At 41.8% G+C, this 23462-nt stretch overlaps 1 protein-coding gene across 5 annotated transcripts in view; it reads left to right on the top strand.

The window, feature by feature from the left end:
• The window catches only part of utrn (utrophin), a 145431-nt gene that overhangs the window by 39249 nt on the left and 82720 nt on the right, over positions 1-23462 (top strand). For 4 of the 5 annotated variants that reach the window (XM_028397312.1, XM_028397311.1, XM_028397313.1 and 1 more), the window contains 14 exons: positions 198-368; positions 519-691; positions 2037-2187; positions 3021-3196; positions 3482-3617; positions 3911-4060; positions 4179-4331; positions 4410-4511; positions 4731-4851; positions 5294-5511; positions 5611-5728; positions 5818-6023; positions 6881-7035; positions 7125-7314. In XM_028397312.1, the coding sequence (XP_028253113.1) occupies positions 198-368; positions 519-691; positions 2037-2187; positions 3021-3196; positions 3482-3617; positions 3911-4060; positions 4179-4331; positions 4410-4511; positions 4731-4851; positions 5294-5511; positions 5611-5728; positions 5818-6023; positions 6881-7035; positions 7125-7314 (2220 nt within the window). Of the gene's footprint in view, positions 1-197; positions 369-518; positions 692-2036; positions 2188-3020; positions 3197-3481; positions 3618-3910; positions 4061-4178; positions 4332-4409; positions 4512-4730; positions 4852-5293; positions 5512-5610; positions 5729-5817; positions 6024-6880; positions 7036-7124; positions 7315-11263; positions 11679-23462 lie in introns of those variants that run through there. The other variant, XM_028397317.1, reaches the window with a different exon arrangement.

A 23462-nucleotide genomic window follows, 5' to 3' on the forward strand; every position in this document is an offset into this window, starting at 1 on the left:
CTGGTCAAAAAACACACCTACATGTGAGGCTTTAGCTTTTCATATTTTCATTTTGAGGTCTGTCGTTCTTTAGCCTGCCACCTGACTTGAACTAATGTTAACACTGAATTTTAAGTACAACTACAGGTCTCTCTGTCTCTTAGTTGTTGTATGATGAGTTACTGTACTGTATTTTTTTCTCCTTCTCTGTGGTGTAGGAGATGTCTGCAGTGGACTGTAGTGGCACTCTTTCTCTGTCCCCCTCTGATTACTTGTTGGACATCAACAAAGTTCTCCTTGTCATGGCTGACAACGAGTTGCTCCTGAACTCCTCGGAGCTCAGTGGAGGCCTTTATGAGGACTTTTCCAGCCAGGAGGACACATTGAGGGTGGGCTGTACTGCTCAATATACTCAATATGCAAAATCAGAACATGTTATATTGTGTTTTTACACCAATTAAAGTAATTTGGTGTTGTTCTGTATGCTTGTTTAAGCCCTTGTTTCTTTTGCTTCATTAAGCTTTATTTTGCTTTCACAGAATATTAAAGATAATTTGGAACGCCTGGGCGACCAGATCACAGGGATCCATGAGCACCACCCCGATGCAATCAGGGATGCATCACCTGCTGAAGTCACACAAATGGAAAACGCCCTCACACAGCTCAATGCAGAATGGGACCGCCTCAATCGGATGTACAACCACCGTAAAGGGTGAGCGCACCACTGTCTCATATAGATCACTCCCTTTACAAGTATGAGGTTAAATCAAGTTCGTCTTAAGTCACAGAAAAAATGACCAAGGAGCAATGCAGTGAAATGTGAATGTGTGTGTCAGGAAGCTGCAGGGACATTAAATGCCAGCTGTCTACTTGTCAGGAGACAGCCGGAGATGGAGAGATAGACTAGGGCACCCAACAAACACGAACACACACACACACACTGACCTTAGTTAATATCAAAACAATTCCTAAGGCATAAACAGTTGCATGCCTGTTCATATATTGTCATTTGCTCACACACACACACATGCACATATACACATAGTAGGTGACCTTGATTTCCATCAGCACAATTCCTTAGGCATAAACAGGCTTCATTAGCTCAGTACAGTGTGTGCACAGACTAAACTACTGAGCTAATTTTGAGATTGCACACAAATGCCGAAGCACTCCATCTGTAATCACAATAACCTCTGGCCATTATTAAAAATCAAAAGAATGCAGTATATTTTGTAAAATTGGTAATCTAAAACTCATTTCCTTGACTTGTCACTGTGACCAGATTTGTTCTACTCAAAGCAATGCAGCAGTGAGAGGAAATAGCCCTAATGCAGACCAACGATGTGTTAAAGATTTGTTATTAATATTACTACCGGTAATTTACGTAAGTTAATATTCCTTTATTCAGTCTGAACTTAGCATTGCCAGGGGTTTCTGATTGTTCCAGTATTTAAATAAAGGTGATGTGTGAATGCAGTTTTCATCTCTGGAACTCTTTCATTTTTCAACAATTTGTATGAGACCCACTTAACCTAAACACAACCAAAAAGTAAAAAAATATTTGGAGTTATCAAATCCATAGTAACTAGACACATATTCACATTTTGAACACATGGTAGTTATATTGTAACTTATTATGTCTTATACATAATATTTCTACACTGTAGTAAAGTTATTTCTGTTAATTCATTTGTATTCTTTAATCTCTCCATCTACAATAATGCCTTCTTGCTGTGTAAACACAGTAAAAATTATAATTACGGTATTCTTAATTATACTGCTTTCTTGTCCACTCTGAGTACAAATGAGCCCATTTCACACTGGTTATAAAAACCCACCCACTCCCACAAACATCTGCTTGTTAGTACATTTAATTACATTTTGCCCTCTCAGCATCAAACTACTCCCTCAAACAACAACAGTCTGTGCTGAGAGAGACTACAGAAATACAGATTTTATTTTTATTTATACAGTATATATTTTTACTTAATGCTCCTGTTTTTTCTGTTATTAACAGAAGACATGTTGTATGTGTGTTTTTCTTTGTTATGCTACAGGAGTTTTGACCGTGCCATAGAAGAGTGGGGACAGTTTCACTGTGACCTAAAAGACCTCAGTCAGTGGCTGACTGACACGGAGATGCTGCTTTCCGAGAGCATTGGCCCAGATGGTCAGCTCGACTTGGAATCTGCCCGACAACATCAAGAGGTCAGTTTAGGGTGATGCTGTTTTTTTTTTAATATACATTTACTAATGATCATTACATGAGAACAGAGAAATTCACCATATTTCATCTTTATCATTATAGAGTCTAATTAGCCAAATATATACTACATTACAGTGTGTATGCAAATTTAAAGCAAGATTATAAACTCCCCAGGATGCTACAGCAATATATATTAGAGATATATGTTTGGAGAAAATAATTGCATTTCATTCCCGAGGGGTAAAATGGGTGCAATACTGTACAACATAAATGCAATACTCATATCATGCAGAGAGGAGTGAGCAGAAGTGTAAGATGAGGAAGGGGCCTTTAATTTTGCTTTGTTTGATTACTAAAGCAGCAAGGTGAATAAAATTCTCTAAAGCTGCTGCTTTATTGCTGACAGCACTGCCGCCATTAACACATTTATCAGTGTGATTTGCAAAACTTAAGCTTTTCTCCTGTCTGCCTAGATTTTTTTTTACATATTTTCACAGTGACTTGAGAAGGAGAAGAGGGATCAAGTGGATGGGAATTGAAAGATCAATTAGCTGACTCACCCTTTAGCACACTTCACAATCACTCACCGTACTTTACGGGTCTGTCTTGGCAAGTTAAATCTCTCTTGGTGGAAGGAGAGATTTGGCAGCTTAAAGCTTGACTCGCTACAAATCATGTGTATCTGTCAATAGGAGATTTGCCTTCAGTGGTGGACTTGAGCTGGGGATTTAGGCCAGAGTGAATTAGATCATGCTGTTAGATTGAGCCCCCCATTCCATATTTCTTCCTCCTTCTGTTTCATTCATAAGCTCATTCTTTCTATCTTCTATTTTAGGAGCTAGAAGAAGGCCTTGCCAGTCACCAGCCTGTCCTGGTTTTGCTGACCCGCACCGGAGAGCAGATAATCGGGAAGCTGTCATCTCCTGATGGACCCTTGCTTGAGGAGAAGCTTGAGTCTCTGGGTCAACGTTGGAGAGCCGTGAACCGGCAGATTCATGACAGACAGCACAGGTAATGTATCTGCAGGATTAAATGATCCCAGCAGTCAGATTTAGACATCGCTTTTTCTTGACTGTATGAAATTCTGATTACTGAGTACTGTGCAGTACAATGTAGCACAGAGATCACCTTCTATTTCCATCATCATCAGACTTTCTTTATCAGTCTTTGGCATATTGTGGTTGTCAGTGTGGTCAGTGTGTCTGTAACAGCAATTTAAATGTAAATTGTAGGATTCGGCTCTCAACCTGCTGGAAATGGAGATCTTAATCTGAGTGCATAATGTGTGTGTGGCAGGTTGGCTGGTGGGGATCCAGCTCTGGCAGACCTGGTGAGGAGACGCGAGGAGCTTGCTATGTGGCTTGAGCAGGCAGAAAATGCTGTTAGCTCCCTGCCTGTCACTGCCACTGACAAAAACCTCAAAGAATTGAAGGTACAGCAAGACCAAAAACCTGTTCGGTCTATATAGGTGTTGTGTTTTCTGTTGCATGCTACATGCTATATTGTACACACAGGTTAGTCTGTGTGTACAATATAGCATGTAGAATGCATTCTAGCAATACCCAGTAAACATGCACATATAGAACACTCACACCTTCTGTTTTTATTAGTTCATTGTGTTTTCTGTCTTTTTAAATTAATCCAGACTTGCTGATCTGATTTTCTGTTAAATTATTGTTTCCTCGTCCCTCAACTTTAATCTCTTTTCCACATAATTTATTGCAGGCCCTTGCTGAGGAAATGGATGCACAGAATGAACGCCTTGGTTGGCTGAATAAGCATGCTCCTCAGATCCTGGCCTGTCCTAGTGTAAGCCCACAGAGCAGGGACCAGCATGTTGGCAAAATCAGAGTTATCAACCTCAACTGGAGCAAGGTAAGATTTCTATTTAACTTAGGGTTTGAATTTAAGGTTTGTTGAAACAAATGTTCCTCTTCTTCATTAACTCCCTTCTGTTCTCCCGTTTCCTGTTTTCTCGCTCTTTCGTCCTCAGGTGACCCACGAGTTACTCGACAAGGTGAGGGAGGTTGAGGCCAATCTTCAAAGTCATGCCCAGTTCCAGGATAGGATGAACAGGCTGACTGACTGGGTCGTCATCACACACCAGACAATTGTGACCCGAGGTTTGAATCCTGGCCAAGCGCAGGTAAGTAGATAATCTGAATATGCTTACAGTCCATTTATCATATGTGAAGAGTCTAAAATGAGTTTTTACCTGTTGTAGGCTCTGGAGGCCTCCATGAAGGATAGGAAGAAGGATCTGGAGGACATGTTAGCTCATTCTATAGAGCTGCAGAGACGGCAGCAGCTGTTGCCTCAGGAAAAGGTCCCCTAGTAGTATAATTTTATGAAGAACTACTGCTAATTATAGTGCCTAATTATACCACAATTCTCTGTTAAAGTACCACTAACGCACATTGGATAATTTAGTTTCCTGTTATTCATTAAAGATTAATTGGATGTTTTATTGAAATTTGGATGCACTGTGTTTCCTTTGCTAATCTTGTATGTGTTATTAATTACAAGTATGTGTTCATATTTATAGAGTAAGGTAGAGCAGCTGGCATCTGATTGGAAAGCACTGGATGGCCGACTGAGGGAATCTCTCCAGCCACCCGTATCGCCATGGACACATCACCAATTTGCTGTCCAGCACCAGCAGCTTGGTAAGAATTTCTAGAAATGCACTTCTTTGGATTCATGATCCACAACATGTCCAATTTAAGAGCCAAAGAATTCACATATTTTCCTAGGATCATTAACATGAGATGACAAACGTGTATTGTTGTAAGCAGAAATAAGTACTGAAATTGCAAGTGGCAAATTTGCAATTCCTCACTTGCTGGCCTCAATCCAGAGCATGAAAATGCATGATGAAATAACAAACAAGAGGTGAGCAACAAAGTCATGGCTGTGCAACACTAAAACAATCCCAGGTGCATCATTCATCGTGATTTAGTGTGATGCCGCTACTCACCGAGAGCCACCTGACAACACATCCTTGCTCACTCTTTAATGTCCATTGCATCATTTCCTTCTAAAGATGCTCTATATTTCACAAATGCTTGCCTTGAGTTCCCTGCCTTTTTCTGTTTGCCCCTGTTCCAGTGTCTGCAGTCCCGTCAGCTGTGCAGATGGCCAGCCTGGTGAGCGAGGACCCCCACCACCATACCCCGCACACACCAGACACCGTTGCACCAACGGATCTTAACGAGACCGCCACTGAACTGGCAGACTGGCTTCTCCTTATCACCCAGATGCTCAAGTCTAATATTGTCACTGTCGGGGACACAAAGGAGATCAGGACCACTATGGGACGCCTTCAGGTGATGAAATGGGAGGCAGAGAGGAGAGAATGTTGGTGTAATTAAATGAAATTAGTTTTTTAATAAATTTATGTTTTGTGTTAATATATTGTGTTATAGGTAACAAAGAATGACCTTGAGCAGCGTCACCCCCAACTGGAAGACATTTTCACTCTGGCACAAAACATCAAAAACAAGACCTCTAATCTTGACGTCCGCACCTCCATTACTGAGAAATGTATGTACATAGCCATAAAACAACAGCTGCACAAGAAACAAGTTAAAGTCTGTTCTGTGTGTTGAATACGCATCTGTCTCTGTCTCTAGTGGAGAAAGTCCGAAGCCAGTGGGACAGCACTCAGCATGGCGTTGAGGCACGGCTCCAGCAGCTGGATAACATGATTGGCCACAGCAACCAGTGGGAGGAGCAGAGGAAGGAGGTGAAGGGCCTCATTGGGCACAACGAAGGACGTTTACACAACCTTGTTCAGCGGCCCAGAGATCCGCTGACTAAACAACTTGAAGACAGTAAGGTTAGGAAAGAACTTCTCTGTTAAACTTTGTTTCAGTGACCTCCATCTCAAGGTCACTTACCGACATTCCTCTAATCTTGTCATTACGGTAGACTTGAGGGAATTTCTCCGTTCACTTTCCCATATAGTGAAATAATCATAGACCAGATTTTACTATGAAATGTACTAGAAGTCCTTCATACAGCTGTGTGAGTTTGTTCACGGTGGGAATGAATAAATCACCTCACTTTGAACCTTAATAACACTCATACGCCCACATCATCCATCATTTTAATTTGAGATGATGACTTGGCCAAGACTTTCTGGAAACAAATCCTCCCTCTTTAGTGTGTCTGACGCATTACAGTAACCAAACACTAGAGGGCAACTGAATCCAGCCTACTGCTCTGCCATCTGCTCCTGGTTTGTGTGCTTTTGTAAGGATGAGTAATAGTCTATTTAAAATAGTGAAGTGTGCCTTTTTGTTAAAAGAATGGGAGCCCGGTGGTCACATATGGATGACTTATTTGCCAGTGTTAAAATTACAATAATAATGAGTTGGGCCTTATGCAACCTGCTTGATTAAGCAGAGGTTAAAAAAACAATGTCAGAGAGCCAAGCAGTGGAATAACTCATTTCTTTGTATTTTAAAGTTTTATGTAATTATATTAAGTTTAGAAAATAGGAAAATAGGTCATTAATATTCTTTTATGGCAGTTTTTTGTACTAAAGGCAGATAATTTAAAGTAATGGTAACAGTATGTAGAAAGCACAGAAGTTAATAACTAGGCCCTCACAATGAGTCACATCAGTCATATTTTTGGTTCCATGGTCCTGGTCATGAACCGCAGTGCCGACAGTTTTTAATGTTTTCACAGGAGTTTCTTCAATCTCTGGCCCGAGGCCAAGCTACTATTGCAGCCTTTAATGAGCTGTCCATTCACCTGCTGCGAGAATATTCCACCGACGACACCCGGAGGATCAAAGAGGTCACGGATAAACACAATGCAGCCTGGAACAGCATCAACAATAGGTACAAACTAATTTAGATTACACATGAGAATCATGTCAATCTGTGGGAAACATATAACATATTTTTGACTCACTGATATTGGATGGCAGGGCGAGTGACCGTCACACCCAGCTGGACACCGATCTGAAGGGCTTACAGGTGTCTCTCAGGGAGCTGGAGTCCTTCCTCAAATGGCTCCAGGAGGCAGAGACTACTGTCAACGTCCTGGCAGACGCCTCTCAAAGGGAAGATCTGTCGCAGGACTCCGCCCATGCAAAGGAGCTGAGGCGACAACTGGAGGTAGGGCTGCGATTGTAGAGGAACTGTGATTGTGATTGTGTGTGGAATTAAAGCACAGGTGCTTGCCTATTATCCCAGTGTCACCTTTCATTAACGCATCCTTCACCAACTGAGGTAGACGTGTGTGTGTGTGTGTGGGTGCATCCATGTGTACGCTGCTGGGTAAAAGTGTGTGAATGAGAGGGCATACAGAGGGCGTGTGAGTGCTTGTATGCATTGAATGGGGCTCATTGATCCTCTTGTCCTATGGTGCTTAGAAATTCTGTGTGTGTGTTTGCATTTCTCCACACTTACTTGTCATTTACCCAGACCTTCCCTCAGGGATCAGTTGACACTTGTCGTCTATGTAATGTTTCAAACTCAAAATCACTTTGCTTTACTCTTTCTACCAATAAAAAAAGCACTAATCTCTTCTTCTGAAGTTAAAATATCTTTTTGAAAATGTTGACCCTGTCAGTCTTTGGTTCCACATTGAGAGGCATCTTTGATAAACTCCTTGTCCCTGATAAAATGCTTCAAAGTCATACAACTCAGAGCTTACATTCAATAGTAACATTCTACTGCCTTCACTTTTTCTCCATAGTGCAATTGTTTAGAAACAGGCCAAGGTTACAGAGGAAATGGCAGTGAATCACTGCATGAATGGCCACAAAGATTTATGAGGATTCATCAGCTTGATGTGGGCATGAAGCTAAAAGATTTTGCACTCCATTGTGGAGGCCAGGCTGGATTTGTTCTGGCTGTAATACAGTTCTGATTATTGGGAAGTAATGGATGTGATTATCACGTTTATCCGCCCGTCGCAGTGATCTATATTTGTTGTATTGAACATAATCCATCATTATAAGTCTTTTCTAAACTGTAAAGGACACATGCTGGGTAGTATTGGATTTCAGTAGTGAAAAGTATGTCAAAGTCATCTGAAAAGTCAGATGTGCTGTAAATGTCTTAAACTGAGTTGAATTTTAATTCAAACATCGGTAGGATAGTAGTGTCTTATTGAATGATCTTTCTACATTGGTCTTCAGCAACCATCTGAGTTAATCTCCGTTTTTGTTTCATTACCAGCTGGAGTTGAGATTGATGGATGGCACTCATAGAAAATGGGCCAGTGAACCAGAGGCAGACTTTAAGCCTTTAATGATTTGCGTTGACACAGAGATTTGTTCCCCACTGCCCATTTTATTAACTCTGCCACCTATGAATGTTAAAAATCACATTTTGTCGCAGAATGCCATCATCATTCTAAATCCTGTTATGTTCATATTAAACCTCACCTCTGTTGGTGAGGGGATGTCGGGCAGTGACAGATTTGGCACATAAACTGATATTTCCTAAAAAATATGGAGGCTGGTTTGCACTACGCACAAAGCGTGGCCTGCAACACGCACCATCAACAAACATGGACATGGTTTAATGTACCGTATATTTCTATATGATATAGTATCATATATTATATGCAGTCAATTTACAGAACATTTAATTCATACATTTTAATTACATATTTATAAAATACCAGTCACTAACACTGAAAGGGACATTATCAATGTGTTATTAAAACATTTCTATAAATGTTATGGTTCATAATGTGGCATCGTGTGTAGTTAACAGTACAGTCACACACATGCGATGCAATAATGGCTAACAAAGTGCAAAGGTGCACACGACGTCAAGAACTGCTTTTACAAAGCTCGGGGTTTATGTGTTTGCCTGTGGGCGGTAGAATTGAATGTTTGTTTGCGTGCTTACCGTGTGAGCAGGTGAGAGACGCATGTGTTCTACATCCTTTCGGTGGAGCCATGGTACGTTAATGCAGAGCCAACAAAACACTCCGTCTCCCTTTGTAATTCCCCACGAAGCCGAGTCAATATGCTGTGGAATGACTGAAATGGATGCTGTAGCCAGTTAAACCTTGTCTAAACAGAGCTCTTCAGTTAGCTCATCATAGTGTCTTTTGCGTGTGTGCATGAGTAAAGTGTGTGTGCGTGAGCGTAGTGTTGGTAAACGGTGATAACATGTTTTAAAGGGAAACGGTTGGTTCAAAAGCATAAAGCATTTTGTGTTCATTTCTACAAACCTACTAGACAAGCAAGGTCACGCTGCTGTAGATTTTAACAGCTTTCGTGTATGTGTGTTGCAAAGTATAAAGTATAATTATGGAGAATGGTTTGTTGTAAAGCGTGCCACTCCTGGGCGATACAGAGGTTTTCATCCTCACTTCATATAAATGCCTCTTGTCTTGTGGTTGGGTGAATGACTGTGTGTTTTTCAGTGGCACTACAACGAAAAGTCAAATAGAAGGAGTCATAGAGAACATAAATAGGTTTAAAATACCCACCTGTGTAGCACACTGTGTGGTCAGTGCTCTGCAGGAGCTGAGTGGCTGTGCTATGATAATCTCTGTTGATTGTGCAGCTATCTCTGCTCTCATTTTCTTTCCCTACCGTTTTGTCTGTTGATGTCATCTCTCCAGTATTTACGTTCTTCGAGCAGATTCGTTCTTTAAAGATTTTTGCTGTTTTCTGCCCCGATAAAAGCTTCTTAAAACCCTTTTATCTTCTCTTGACCTTGCCCTTGCTTCCTCGTCTCCACATGCGCTACCTTCCTTCCTGTTTTCTTTTTCTCGTCCTTTTATCAGCAGTTTTCCAGGAAGGACTCTCTCCTTTCTACTTGGTTATCTATCTATCTATCTATCTATCTATTGAAGACTGTTATGAACCACACAGAAGCAGCATGTAATAAAAAATGTACAATGCTCCAGCTCTCTTCTATATACACAAACAGTAGAGCTATAAAGCAGAAGGGATTTCCTTGTGTCTGGAAATATTTTTCCAATACTCCAAATTCCTTTTTAATGATCTCTGTGAAACACAACAGTCTCCTGGTGTATTGGATGGGATTATTTACTGTATTGTATTTTACTCTATTGGACAGGTGATGTTTTTATTAGATGGGCGAGAGCGACGAGAGCTTATAGAGGCTGGGAGAGATGCACAGTTCGAATGTATTTGTTCGATGATCTTAGGTGTCTGAGATGAAAACAACACATTAAAATTGAAAAAGAAGGCTTGTTAGTAGGCGTGATATTACCCATGATCCTCAGCTGATGTAATAGACATGGGGTCAGAAACAAATCAGAGCATTTTAAGGTGCATTTTTTTACTTTTTGTTATAGGCGTAAGTCTTTTCTAATACACTTACTCATCTCTTGTGCTCAGAATTTTGCCAAGAGTCTCACATCCATCTAAACCATGGAGAGGATCCAAGTAAGATTGCCAGTGCAGGAAAAAAAAATGAGACTTCTAATTCCAGGAACCCTGGATGCCCAAAATAACCCCTCCCTCTTTGTAACTCTATTGTGTGTGTGCGTGTGCAGGCGTGCATGCATCTCATTTGTGTTCTGAGCCTCTCTCTCACTGTTGCTCTCTCTGTCTCTCTGCTTTTGCCTATTGATCTGTTCATGTCTGGCGTAATGTCATTCTCCCTCCATAGCATTGTTTGTCCTCTCCTACACGACTGCTTTTCATCTCTTGTCTCTCCTGTCTCGGTCTCTCTCTCTCTCTCTCTCTCTCTCTCTCTCTCCCCCTCTCTTTCTCTCTCCATCCCTGGATCGGTGGCAGTTAAAAGTGAGCAGAGTACAACCAGCCTTCCTTCTCGTCCTGTGCAACTCGTGCCTTCCTCTCTCCTCTCCTGTCTTCTCAGCTTGCTGCACTTTCTACTCTTCTCTCCTTGTTTATTTATAGTTTTTTTTTCTTCCTCTTCTTCATTTCCTCCTCTTTGTCACCCTTCTCTGACTCTGCAGGGTGCCGTCACAAGTGATTTGTTTGATTCTCTTCTGGCTCTGCGGTCGGGGTGCGCGTGTGAATGTCCGCGTGGAGGAGAAAGTGAGTGTTTCGTCTTGTCCGGCTCGCTCGCTTCATCGTATGAGTGTGTGCATGCTGAGAGCAGTGACTGTTTATAAAGAGAGAGAGAAAGCTCACTGAGGCTGCGCTCAGTGTGTGTGTGTGTGTATTGTTTTGTGTGTGTATATGTGACGAAACGTGGGGGCATGCTGAGCTGAGTACGCTTGCAAGTGTGTGGTTTTCTCTCTCTCTCTCTCTCTCTCTCTGTGTGTGTACATGTGTGTGTGCGCATCACGTCAGCTTGGCTGGGGTCTAGTCGGCTGGCTAGGGAGAGGGAGAGGGAGAACAATATGAGCGGGGTAGGGCAGTGCTAGCATGCGGACCAGGAGCAGGCTGCTGCAGACTTGTAGCAGTATTAAGATGATGGCCATGGTCCGGACCTCCCTCCAGAAAGTGGTGGTCTTCTTACACAGGCTCCAGAGGATGGCCATCTCCTCGCCTCGCTACCAGAAACTCTGCAAGGTATGTGGAGAGTCCGAGCTGGAGAACGGAGAGTTTCTGTTTTTAATTCTGAATTTTTGTCTTGAACTTGGATGACTGGGATCCTGCATGGTTTTGCACCCAAGTATGAGTTTTTACACATTTTTAATGTAGCTTACCAAAAGTTTTGCTTGATTTTGAGTCTCTTAATTTGTTTTTACAACACTCCTTTTTTAAGTGAATGTTTGTGGTGGTGTACAGTTTCACCACTTGTGTGTAAATTTAAAAAGAATATGAAGTCCATCTTTGCCTCACCCTTTGTTATTTTTCTCATTTTATTCATGAGTCACTTGATTTCCGAGACCATCTGTTCCAGCTAATCTTGTTCTGGGAACTCTGTCTCTGTATGTTGATTTAAATGTCAAAACATATATATATCTATCTAGATATATATTCATATAAATATACACACCATCACCAACTTTTTGTCAGTTTTTCCCCACACAACAAATAATTCCAACTGTGCATCCCTGTTGTGATGGTGTGCGTTTCATATTTTTGTCAGTTTTGAAGTGAGTTCTGCCATTTTAACCCACAACACGCAAGTTGTATGTTGTGTTTGTTTAGTGTCTGCTGTTTTTTTTTTTTTATATATATTTGTGAAGGGCGATTTCAAGACCTCCTTAGCTGTAAAAGATTGACTTTAAAGATTTAAGATTCTTTAATGACCCTAACTTTAAATTGAAGAAAATGACTTTACAGCTGAAGAAATTCAGACAGACAGAGATCACACAGAGATTCACCTGAAGTCAGTTCGTCATGTAACCTGTTACAGCTGTTTGTCAGCTTTATTGATCTTAGCTTTGAGAAAACGACCACTGGAGCGTGCAGGACTTGCTGTCATTTGGTACCCCTGTTGATCAGCATTGATCCCTGATCTTCATTGCGTTGCACAACAATCTCAGTCAGAGGGCAGAGGGGACCAGCTGTTGAGATTTGACAGTACTGTGCACACACACACACACACATACAGAGGGAGTGCGAGAGAGGGACTAATGCATTAGAACAGTCTCGGATTAGTTTCCAGCTTCAATCATGCCTCAGCAAACATGTGGTAGCTCAATTTAATCCACCCTTAAATTCATTGCTCTTTACTGCTCCACCTTTTTTTCTACTGAATGTATGTGTGTGTGATGTGGGTAAAATCTCTTTACAATCACAGAAAGTAAGTGAGAGACGGCGATAAACAGAGCATTAGGCAATCATTTATCCTGTGGCTGCTGTGCTTTACCGGTGATGTGTAACCAGTTGTAGGCAAAACCAGTGAAATCACGACACTGGCCCTTTTACTCCAAACTAACTGGAGTAGAATTGCTCATTAAGCTCCGCTAAGCATCCTTCGAGGCTAGACCTTCTTAGATTGTGTCCTTACCGGTGGGAGGCATCAGTCATTCCACACCCGATTACTCTCCCCTGGGTTGCATCAGTCATTCCAGCTTCGTTTGGCCTTCCCTTGGGGGAATCAGTAATGCCAGGCTAGTCCTGTCTCCCCGGGGTGCGTTCACTGTCCAGCAGACTGGAACAGTGACTCCCTGATGATGGATTTGTACAGGGCTCACACTCTTGGGTTGGGCCATTCTTTCTGTTTTGGGACAGTGCCTGTCCTGAAAAACGCTGCATATGGTTGTCAACCTCGGGATCTTTAATCATCAAATGAACTATGGTTCCTTTAAGCAGAATTATATTAATTATTAATATTACTGTGAAGAAAACAACCTATATCTTTTGTGTATTTACTTATAAAGTCTCCATCAAAGCAGTATTTGCTGATCTGACCACATTAACAGATCTTTGTCATCAGGTTTGTTAACTTTTTTGTGCCTGTGTGTGTGGGTGTTGGTGTGCACCTTTTAACAGTACTCATTATGTTGATTTATAATACTGAGCTTAGCAGTACTTCTAAGCTGAGGCCATTTACCTTGACCTGTTTTGAGAATTACTTCTGTTATATGATGTGTGAATTGTTTCTTCTCATGCTTTCCCAATTCAAAGCAATAATATTTAATGAGGTTGTATGCTTCTATTCAGTGTTCCCTGAGGTTTTGATTATGCGTGCCGCATGCTATAGAGGATGCAAACATCATCTAGAATGTATATATGAATAGGTCTTAGTCCTAATCGTTCTTTAACCTGCTGTCCTTGCTCTTTTGTACTTCTGAGCGGCACGCCTGGTTTGGTTATAGTGAGGCACAGAGAGTGGCCCTGGTGGCTCATTTCATCTCTTCACTTTTGCTCTGCTCTGTCGCTGTGTGTGTAATCACTTGCCGAGAATTGGCTCAACGGCCTACCTCTCTCCGGAGGAGCGTCCTCCTACTCTCATTACTGTGGCATTGGCTCCTACTTTGTGTGTGTGTGTATGTGTACGTGTGCCCACTTTAGAAACAGCCCTAAAGCTGTGATAATGTGCAGCCATGCCTTGTCTCTCCTACTGTTTCTCTGGCAAATGCTTTGGCCTCTGGGTTCCACACTCCATCTACCTTTGCTCCTAGCTCACTGCTACCCTGGGACAGGTGACTCAGACACGGGCATGGAGCCCAGCAATCTGACCTCCACGCCCTTCAGCCTCACCAGGGTCCTCTGGGTTATTAGGAAGTGTTAGCATTAGCAGTTAGAACCCCAGGTGCAGGCTTATAACCCCCCTCGTCTTGCCCCTGGTAACCTGGCTCACACCCAAATCTTTCATGGGTTCTTAGACACATTTATTTTACACACGTGTCCTGTTCTTTCGCTCACATGTGCATCTAACACACTCCCTCCACCTCACGTCTGAGTGATGAGTCACAGGCAGGAAAATTACATGGTAACAGATTCATAAACGCCAATCGTTTGAATTCATCAAGACGGTATTGGAAATGAGGTCGGACAATAAAAGAAAATGAAGATGGGACTTCTCTCTCAATCTACATTACATGTAAATCACCCCTGATGGACTTGCTATTGGGAGTGGTAGTGATGTGAAATAGCACTTAAATCATTGATACAGCCTGAGTTAAGCTGCTCTCCTGTTCTCAATTCCTGTAACTGCAGAAAGTGATGGTTCCATTATGAAGAGATGATAGAAGGAAGAGGGAAAACTTGTGAATGAGAATCACCACCCTGGGATTAGATGAGATGCGTAATAAACCGCATTTGACATTATTAGATGCAAATATTGATGAAGAAAAAGTCTTTTAAGCTCCCCGCTTCTCTCTTTCTGTTTTGTCTCTCTCGTTTCCAGTAAATCCATTTATTGAGCCAGTAATGCATGTGTGTGCCGGGTTTTTATACACATGCTTCCATTTGAGGCTTTCTCCTAATGGAAGACAGCAAAGCAATCTAACAGCAAGCTAAAACTGCTAATGCCTATGTGGTTCATCACCTATTTTTTATGGTGTACCCAGACATTAAACATGTGACAGCCAGAGTAAATAACAGTTTGTTGTTAGGAGGAAAGAAATGTGAGCGTAAAGGTGTCCATATGATCGCATGGGTTGCTTTCATTTGCAATATGGATATCATGATTGATTTCAGTTTTAAAAGAGGCATGTTTTTCTTATGGTTAGCGTACATTAGCATGACTAGAAGCAGAAGAAAATGGAGATGATCTCGTCTTGTTCAGATGAGCATTTTCTCACCAGAATATATCAGATTGGATTAATAAGTCAAGACATTGCTCGGTTCTGATTTGTTATGTAGCCAAGGTTTCATATTTTTCAACTTAAAAAGTAATTGCTATATTGGTTCTTCTCAGTACTTTGTGCCACAAACACATTCTAGGTGGTTCCTAAATGGCATTAAGGTTCAATCCCTGCTGTAGCAGAGGATTTGTTTGCTTTCAGACAGGCTTGCCCACAACTCTCTAACTCAGCTGACATCATGATATATGACCAGCCCAGACTTCTCTGAGCTAGATCGCACCAAGTTGAGACAGGAGAGAGATTACAGTGTCCCGCAGGCTCTGTGGACACATATGTTCAGCTTTGTGTCAAGATGTTACTCTCCTTTCTTTGCTTACCTTCATCACATGATGTTAATGCTGAATGTGCTAAATGATTTCTAACCTAAAAAAGAAAAAGAAAAGGGGGACATGTTGACCGGGAGTCATTTTTGTTCCCAGCTCAAAAGTCTCTCTGACCTTCCCTCACTCTACCACGTCTCCCACACTGTTTGCCTCACCGAGTCAGGGCGCATTCCAGGGGGCAACCTGAGTGGGGGAAATAAAACGCAATCATTTTTCCTTTTCTGCTCCTTCTATTCTCAGTCTGACAATCAATCTACAGGGACAAGGCCTTCGCTCCACACCCCGCCAGTGTGTCCCATCCTGCCAATATCTCCATTGAGCAGCACACAAAACACAGTGCTGACTCACAGTACGTATTATGTTTTCTCTCAGATGCATCTTCACCTCTGTGCTGCTGACACATATTGCAGATTTGAGAAGAGACCCCCCCCCCACACACACACACACAGACACACTCAAGTGATAACAATTTGTTCTTTTACCTATAAATTTTATTGATCTATCCTGTCACTCCTTCCCTCTTTGTCCCTTCCTTTTTTTTTCCTGCGTCAGCCTTCAACCCTCGTCCTCTCTCCTCTGTGATTCTCTTCAACCTTTGGACATATTCCCTGTCTTGTCAAGGGTAATTAATTCTTTAAAAAGTAGTGCTGGAAGAGAACGTCTGCTCCTGTTACGTTTCAGTGGTTTGCTGTTTTATTTCCATGGTGTGCTGCGCCCAAGTGATTTTGTATTTCATCTCTATTATTGAAGACACATTTTCAGTGATATATGACTCCTCAAATCTCACATCGGAACAAGTGTGTTTTTACAGTTTCTGAATGCTGGATTCTCTGCATTTGTTTGATCAGTTTACCAACATTGAAGCCTCTTTGCTCTATTATACAAAAATTTGATAAGCAAACTTTCCTATTTTGCTGAGAAGTATGCTCGTACCTGTCTTCTTCCTCTTCTAGCCACAGCTCCTCTCGGTACCTATTTCCCCAATACTGCCATGTGCAGCGTGTGCTCTGGCTCACATCGTCTTTCTATTTATGCTGTCATCTGCTTCTTCACATGCCACTTTTAAATCATTCATGATCATCTTCTTTTCCTCCCATTTTACTAAAACCTTCTGCCATCTTCTCCTCAAGCCTTAGATGACTTATACGAGCCTGATTGAGTCCGCCTTGATGCCTTTCTCATGAAGCAGATCATTCCACACTGCTAAAACATTTATCAGCCCACAGAAACACCTAAACATGCAGGGTCAGCTCCCTGGAGGGCCAGTGTGTATCACTGAAACTACACCAACTTAAACATCAAATATGTTTTGCTTTAACAGCCTGAGATTGTGGCAAGATTTGAGTGTGTTTGCATGCTTTTCATCAGTCTAAATTAGGAGACATAGAAGGAAGGAACAGCAGAACTGAAGAAGCCGTTTGGGGGAGTGGCAAAACGTCTTCAAAAAAAATCCTTGACTCCAGTTGCCTCCATTTTAACTCTTAGAAAAGAGACATAGAAGGGTTAAGGCAAGGATAGGTGAAAGAAAACATGAGCATGAATGAGCAAAGAACAGCAGAAAAAGAGGAAAAATAACAGAAGACCCAGAGAGAAAATACAAGGACAGTACAGTGAACATGCCCTCAGAGGTAAATACTGTGGGGCGGCGAAAACAAAGAGCGACTGAAAATGGTTTCTGCTGTTGTATCACAGGGAGATTAAAGATAACTTGTGCTATATATAGTCTGTAATCTCTGGCAGGGTACAGCCTGCTAGAGTCAAATGCAACAGCAGAAATACAGCTCTGTAAAAGCTGTTGTTGATGGGTAAAGTTTTGGTAAAATTCAAAGTTTGTGTCATAACTTTGCCCAAAAGACTTCTTGCTGTCGGCAAGTTTCTTTCGTGGCTGACAAGCGTTTGGTAAAAACAGGCACGACATTAGAAAGTTCCTTTTCCAGACAACGTGGTTAAAAGATTAAATGTGAGACAGCACTATGTGATTTTTTTTTTTTCAGGAAACTTGAGAAAGGGATGACAGGATGGGGGATCAGTGTGAGCAATGAAAATGTTTGTGAAAGACATCTCCAACAGCTTTAACTCCATTTCAGTCGTATACCTTAACACATCGGACCACAGACATCAAAGGAAAATTTGGAGACGTTAGACGCAACGAGGATTCAAATTACATTTATGACAGTGCTGTGCAAGTGTGGGTGTTCATTGGTTCAGCATGTTTCATACTTATCACACAAATGTCTGCAAAGAGGGGACATTTCTAGTCTTTATCCCTGAGGAAATGAGTCTGGCTTCCTCTGAAGACGAAAGAGCAAAGATGGTGACTCAAAAGGCAGGAGAGGAAGAAAAAAACTGTATGTCATGGACAGAAAAGAAATGCCTTGTTGTGTTTTTATAGATATATAAACATGACATTGTGGAAAGATTTGTGCGATAAAAGAAAGTACGAATTGGAAAAAGGGTGGAAAAGATACAAGAGGCTGACAGGAGAAGACAGCAGAAAAAATGGTCGATACAAGTGTGCGATTGCCTTTGCCATCTTTGAGGTTGGTAAGGCTTATTTGAGGGTCACTGGAGAGTAGTCGCGCGCACACACACACACACTGTCTAGAATCGACCCAACTACTCAGAATGGGAAAATTCATTTATTGCTTCAGTACGAGTGACTTCTTTTTCACTGCATCTACCGCCCTCCTCACTGTGTGCAAAAGAGAAATACCAACAAAGCCTATTACACTTCTGTCCAGTTTACGGCCAAGCATTCAGTCCCTGTCCCCTCTTTAGTGTTTGCGTGCACGAATGTGTGTATGTGCCAATGCGTGCCTGCTAAATATCATTGGGATTAGCGCTGGAGGCTTAATTAAAAAGCAATTACCTTTGGTCGCTATGGGCGACGCTTGGCGGAGAGTAGCTCCACTAAGCTGGTGAATGGTGTGAGGGACCCTCAGCATACAACACACACACAAACACACACACAAATTATGCAATTGTCTGCAGAATTAAGGGGGGGATTAAAACAATTGTTAATTAGCGAAGTGGAGTGGAGGCTGAAAGGGTAAAAGCAGGACTCCAGGGCCAGACATACCATGTCCCCCTCTGTCTCCCAGGATGTGTGTGTGTTTATTTATGAGTTATTAAGAGCAAATGATACATTCAAATATTCACTTTCTGAGACGGGCTAGTAAGCATCGTCTCATGCTTTCCCTCTGTCCACCTCCTTGGCTCATGCTTTTCTATTTCTGCTTTGCTCTCTCAGAAACTAAAATAGGTTAGCACAATTAGCGCCAGTGCTAATCTTTTAATTTTAAAGCTTCAATTAGATGTTGCTAATGACAGTAATTAGATCATTTCTCTAAGACTCACTCTGTTGTGCCCTTGAAAGACCTAGTATGCTTGAAACAAAGGAGGGAAATCTACCAAAAATGTGTGTTTGTGTTTGCTGGGTCATTTGCTGTAACAGGGACAGGGCAGTCTGGATACAAAGTGCTCTCTGTGTGTGCACTTGAAGATTTTCTTATGAAGGTTTGGAGAGGTTAGTCTTAGCAAGAAGTGCAAAAAATAGGGAAATGATGTTAGAGCCTTTCTGTGTTAAGGTGACTCCACATAAGAGCCACATTTAACAGATGAACCAGCTGGAAACTGGTGCAGACAGTTTTACTGAAATGCTGCCTCCTTCTCTTTGGCATCTATATTGGACTGGCTACATAGAGCCGATGAGCAGAATTTCTGGTTCACCGACTCAGGGAAATCTGATGTGCACACCCAAACTGAAACATTGTGGTGCCTTGCGATGCTTTTAGCTGCTGGAGATCTTTGAAATGAAATGCATTGTGGACCGAGTTAAATGATGCAGGGTGTGTTGGTTGAAAGGTGTGCTACTTGCTCTGATAGTGCTTGATGTGAGTACTCATGCGTGTGGTGTTCCTGAAATATTAAAATGCTAAAGGACAGTTTGTGCAAATGTTTGCCCTTACTGTAAATGGGCAAGTGTTTCTTCTACTCTATTGCCACTGCTGCTGACTTTAATGCTTATGTTAATTTTGATAAAGATTCTCAGTCATCCGGGTCTTTTTCACTCAGACGATTGAAGCAGGGCGTCTGGACTCGTAGAGTTTCCTTGATGTTTAGCTGTTCCTCCAAGCAGCTTCATCAGTTCTGTTTGGTAGGGAAACATAAAACAAACCAATAGCTCTAAATGTCTCCGTACTTACTTCTGTTGGTCTGGCTGACCGTGTCTGATGTGTCTAACGACTGGCTAAGAACTATGAGACTAACGGAGGGGGACTGGTTGACAGCCCATTGTTCTTGCTGTGAGCAGGTGACTTGGTGTGAAGAAAGATGCTTTTTTTTCCCAGCTTAACGTAGATGGCTTCCTTGACTCCTCTTTCAAACCATCTTTCCTCTCTGTCTAGGATGTGGACATTGTTGTCCTCTCTTTGAGGTGGAGGTGAACAGCTGAGTCTTTTCCTGTGGAGGTGGCTCTCCTGTGCTGTGCTTATCTTCATTCAGATAAAATCACCTAGCAACACCACTTGTCTAATTGGTGAAATATGTGAATTTATTTAAAATGGCACTGGATGAATTTTAGGTAGGATGGTATGATTTGGTCCTCACAGAGACACAGTTTCAGGTTGTGTGCATGTTTGTGTGTGTAATCTGTGTGTACCCTCAGTTTTAGTGATTTGTTATAGTTCATCAAGATTTAATTTTGATGTTTTCCTTCCTGTAGGGAGACCATTAATTACCACTAAACAGTCTATGAATACACACACATACACACAGACACACCTCTACCCCTGCTGATGTATCATAATTGTCCTCTGTCCTCTTCCCATCCTGCCTCGCTCTATTTATAGATCATTGTAGACCTCGCCCTGCCAGACAGTGCTATGGCAACTAAATGATTGACAGGGCAATTGACGAGTGTGTGCAATCCCTCCGACTCTCTCCTTCCTCCTGTTGACCTTCCGTGTGACATCACCACTGTCTGACTTTCTTGTTTGACTCTGTACTGTCTGAGTATGTGATCATAAGTCAGTTTGGATGGCCTTACTCCCCACTGCTAAATGTCCACTCACACAGAGATGGATACCCAGCTCACAGAGGGGCTGTGGGTCAGAAAACACACACATACAGTCACTGTACTTCACTACAGTAATCACTTATTTTAACCATAACTTCCTGACTCCATTTAGCTGTGCTGGCAATTTGTATTTAAATGAGGTTTCGTTTACATTTTTGAAATTTTATAGTCAGTCTCTTTTGGTCTCTTATAATTATTGTTTTATACATATGGCAAGGTGTGCTGTGCTTTTTTTTCTTTACAAAGCAAACAAAGGAAAAAAATACTAAATTATCCCTATTGTGCCTCAAATGTCGCCTCTGTGTGGCCAACAAATTACAGAAACAACAGCAATTAAAATGATAGCTTTGAACAAGGCGACATGATTTGCATCCACTTAAAGTGCCTTAAATGTTTGTTCCTTTTTCTTTGAATTAGCAGATATTTGTCACACAGTCAGTGTATGCTTTATGTTTCTACTTTCTCGTCAGTTCGTCCGTTAATCTCTCCAGTCTTTGCAAACAAAGTGTCAAGTGTATACTGTATGTATTCCACAGATGCCATAGCATTCTAATCACAATAAGAAGAATGAGAATAGGTCGTGGCACACCTTGAAAGAAAGGAGCACCACTTACTTAAATTTAAGTGCTCAACACTCATCAGCCAGCTTCCACTCTCCAGCATTATGAGACATGATCTGTGGATGCTATGGCAGGGAGTGTGTCAAGTAAAGTTCCTGTCTGCCTTCTCTCTTTTTTTGAGAAGCACCCCTGGAGTTAAGCACCAGTTCTGTTTACTATCCTACTGCTGTTCACTAGTAAAGATACACATCCCACCTTCTTAAAGTTTGTTGACAGTATGGAGAGCTTACTGTCTCAACATCAGCATAACTGCCTTAAAGTACATGCTCTGGGATTCTGGCTTTGCTGCTTCTCTCTGCAGATTTTCACTTCACTGATGTGCTGCCACTCTCTCCTCTATCTTACCCACCAGCTCCATTTGGAGTTTTGCAATCTTGTCCTGATTTTCCTTTTTTTAATAGTATTTTGATCCTATTTAAATCTGTTTTCTCTCTTCTGCATGCTCAAGTGCTTTGTGGAAAAAAAAAAAAAACGTCTGTCTGCATCAGTGAACACTGTTTATCCCTCACAGAGGAGTGCAAAAATCTTTCTCCCAAACCATGTCCTTGTGCTCCTCCTGGGAGTGTTCAGGTGTTCACACAGTGACATATTTCCACTGTGTTCTGAGTCTCCTCTCAGCTGGCAGTGCCCCCTGAAATACATGTGTATACCCAAGAGGCTCTTGTAATGAACAGCCCAGATCTTCCCTCAGATGGCTCAAAGAGGTGACAGTTGTACCCACTGATGTTTGCTGAGCTCACATTGGGCAGCTTGTTTTGCCATGTTTTTGCTTCTAATTGTGTAATCTTATATGATTGAGGAGGTGGGACATAAAGCTGTTTCATTAGACTGGCATAGACTTTTTTGAGTATGAGTATTACAATACTCCACAGCTCATCTGCTAAGATTGGTTGCCATGACAGTGTCACAGAGAGGACATTGGTAGAGAAGAGGTAAGAGTTAAAGTAATGCTGCAGAGATGTACCTCTGTAGTTTGGCCACAGCTAGAAAATTGCAAGAGACAGCTTGCCTAAAGGTTGCCGGTTCATCCCAGACAACTGTGACTAAACCTGGCAACAAAAGATACAAGCTGTGCCCCTTGCTACATGACCTCATCGTACCTGTTGTACCTGTCACTGCAGGCCAAATGTCCTCATGCTCCTTAGTAACTTAGTTTACAGCTTGCATAACAAAAAGAGAGTGAATTACACCATTAATGTCAGTGTACAAACAAATGACCAGCATGCATTAAATCAAATTGATTTTTGAGTCCAAAAATATATAGAAAGTTTCCAATACAATGACAAAAAAAAACATGCCCGCCTGCCAGTGAAGCAGTTTGGAGAGAGGAGCCAGCTGGTATAATCTGGCTTGAAGCTGCTGTTCATTGTTCATTCACAGCCATTCAAACCAGGGTACAGATATTTTAATGGCTTCAATTATGATAAACCCAAGTGGCATGCATTAGAGTAATTGTATCTTGCTTCAGGAGTTGTACCTAATAATTTGACTGCTGACCTTTTCTGGGTTTCTTGCTCGAAATGAGGCAGAAGTTTCAAACTTAACGCCTCCCGCTTATCTACGCCGCTGTGTGTTAAGTGTTGACGTGCAGGATGAGTGTAGAAATGTGGTCCAGTGTTCATCCTTAGTGAAATTTGATGAGGCAATTCTGCTCTGCTGTTACAAAAATACAACAATACAAAGGAGTTATTAGAGGGGAGAGCTCAGTGAGATGTCATGCACTTAGTACTTAGTTAAGAATTCACACTGAATAGTGATGTCCAGCCAAGGCTCTCTTGGCCATATTGGATGGTACACTGCCTCAGTGCCATTTCATCTTATGAAAGAGTTGTAAGTCTGATTGGACGGCTCCCAAACAGCAGAATTGTATTTTCCCAGTAGTACAAAGGATATTGGGATGATGTGTGTCGTGTTGCCAGATTGCTTTCGGAAACGGCATGTATAAAGGGACTGAATTGGAGGGGACAAATAGTGACTGCAATAGAGGATGGCCTTAGGCTGTGTCTGTGGTATAACTCGTTTTTTTATTCACTTCTATTCTCCCAATTCCAGTGCAAAGCAATCATAGA

Source organism: Parambassis ranga, chromosome 24, assembly GCF_900634625.1.
Source record: "Parambassis ranga chromosome 24, fParRan2.1, whole genome shotgun sequence".
Classification (NCBI taxonomy): domain Eukaryota; kingdom Metazoa; phylum Chordata; class Actinopteri; family Ambassidae; genus Parambassis; species Parambassis ranga.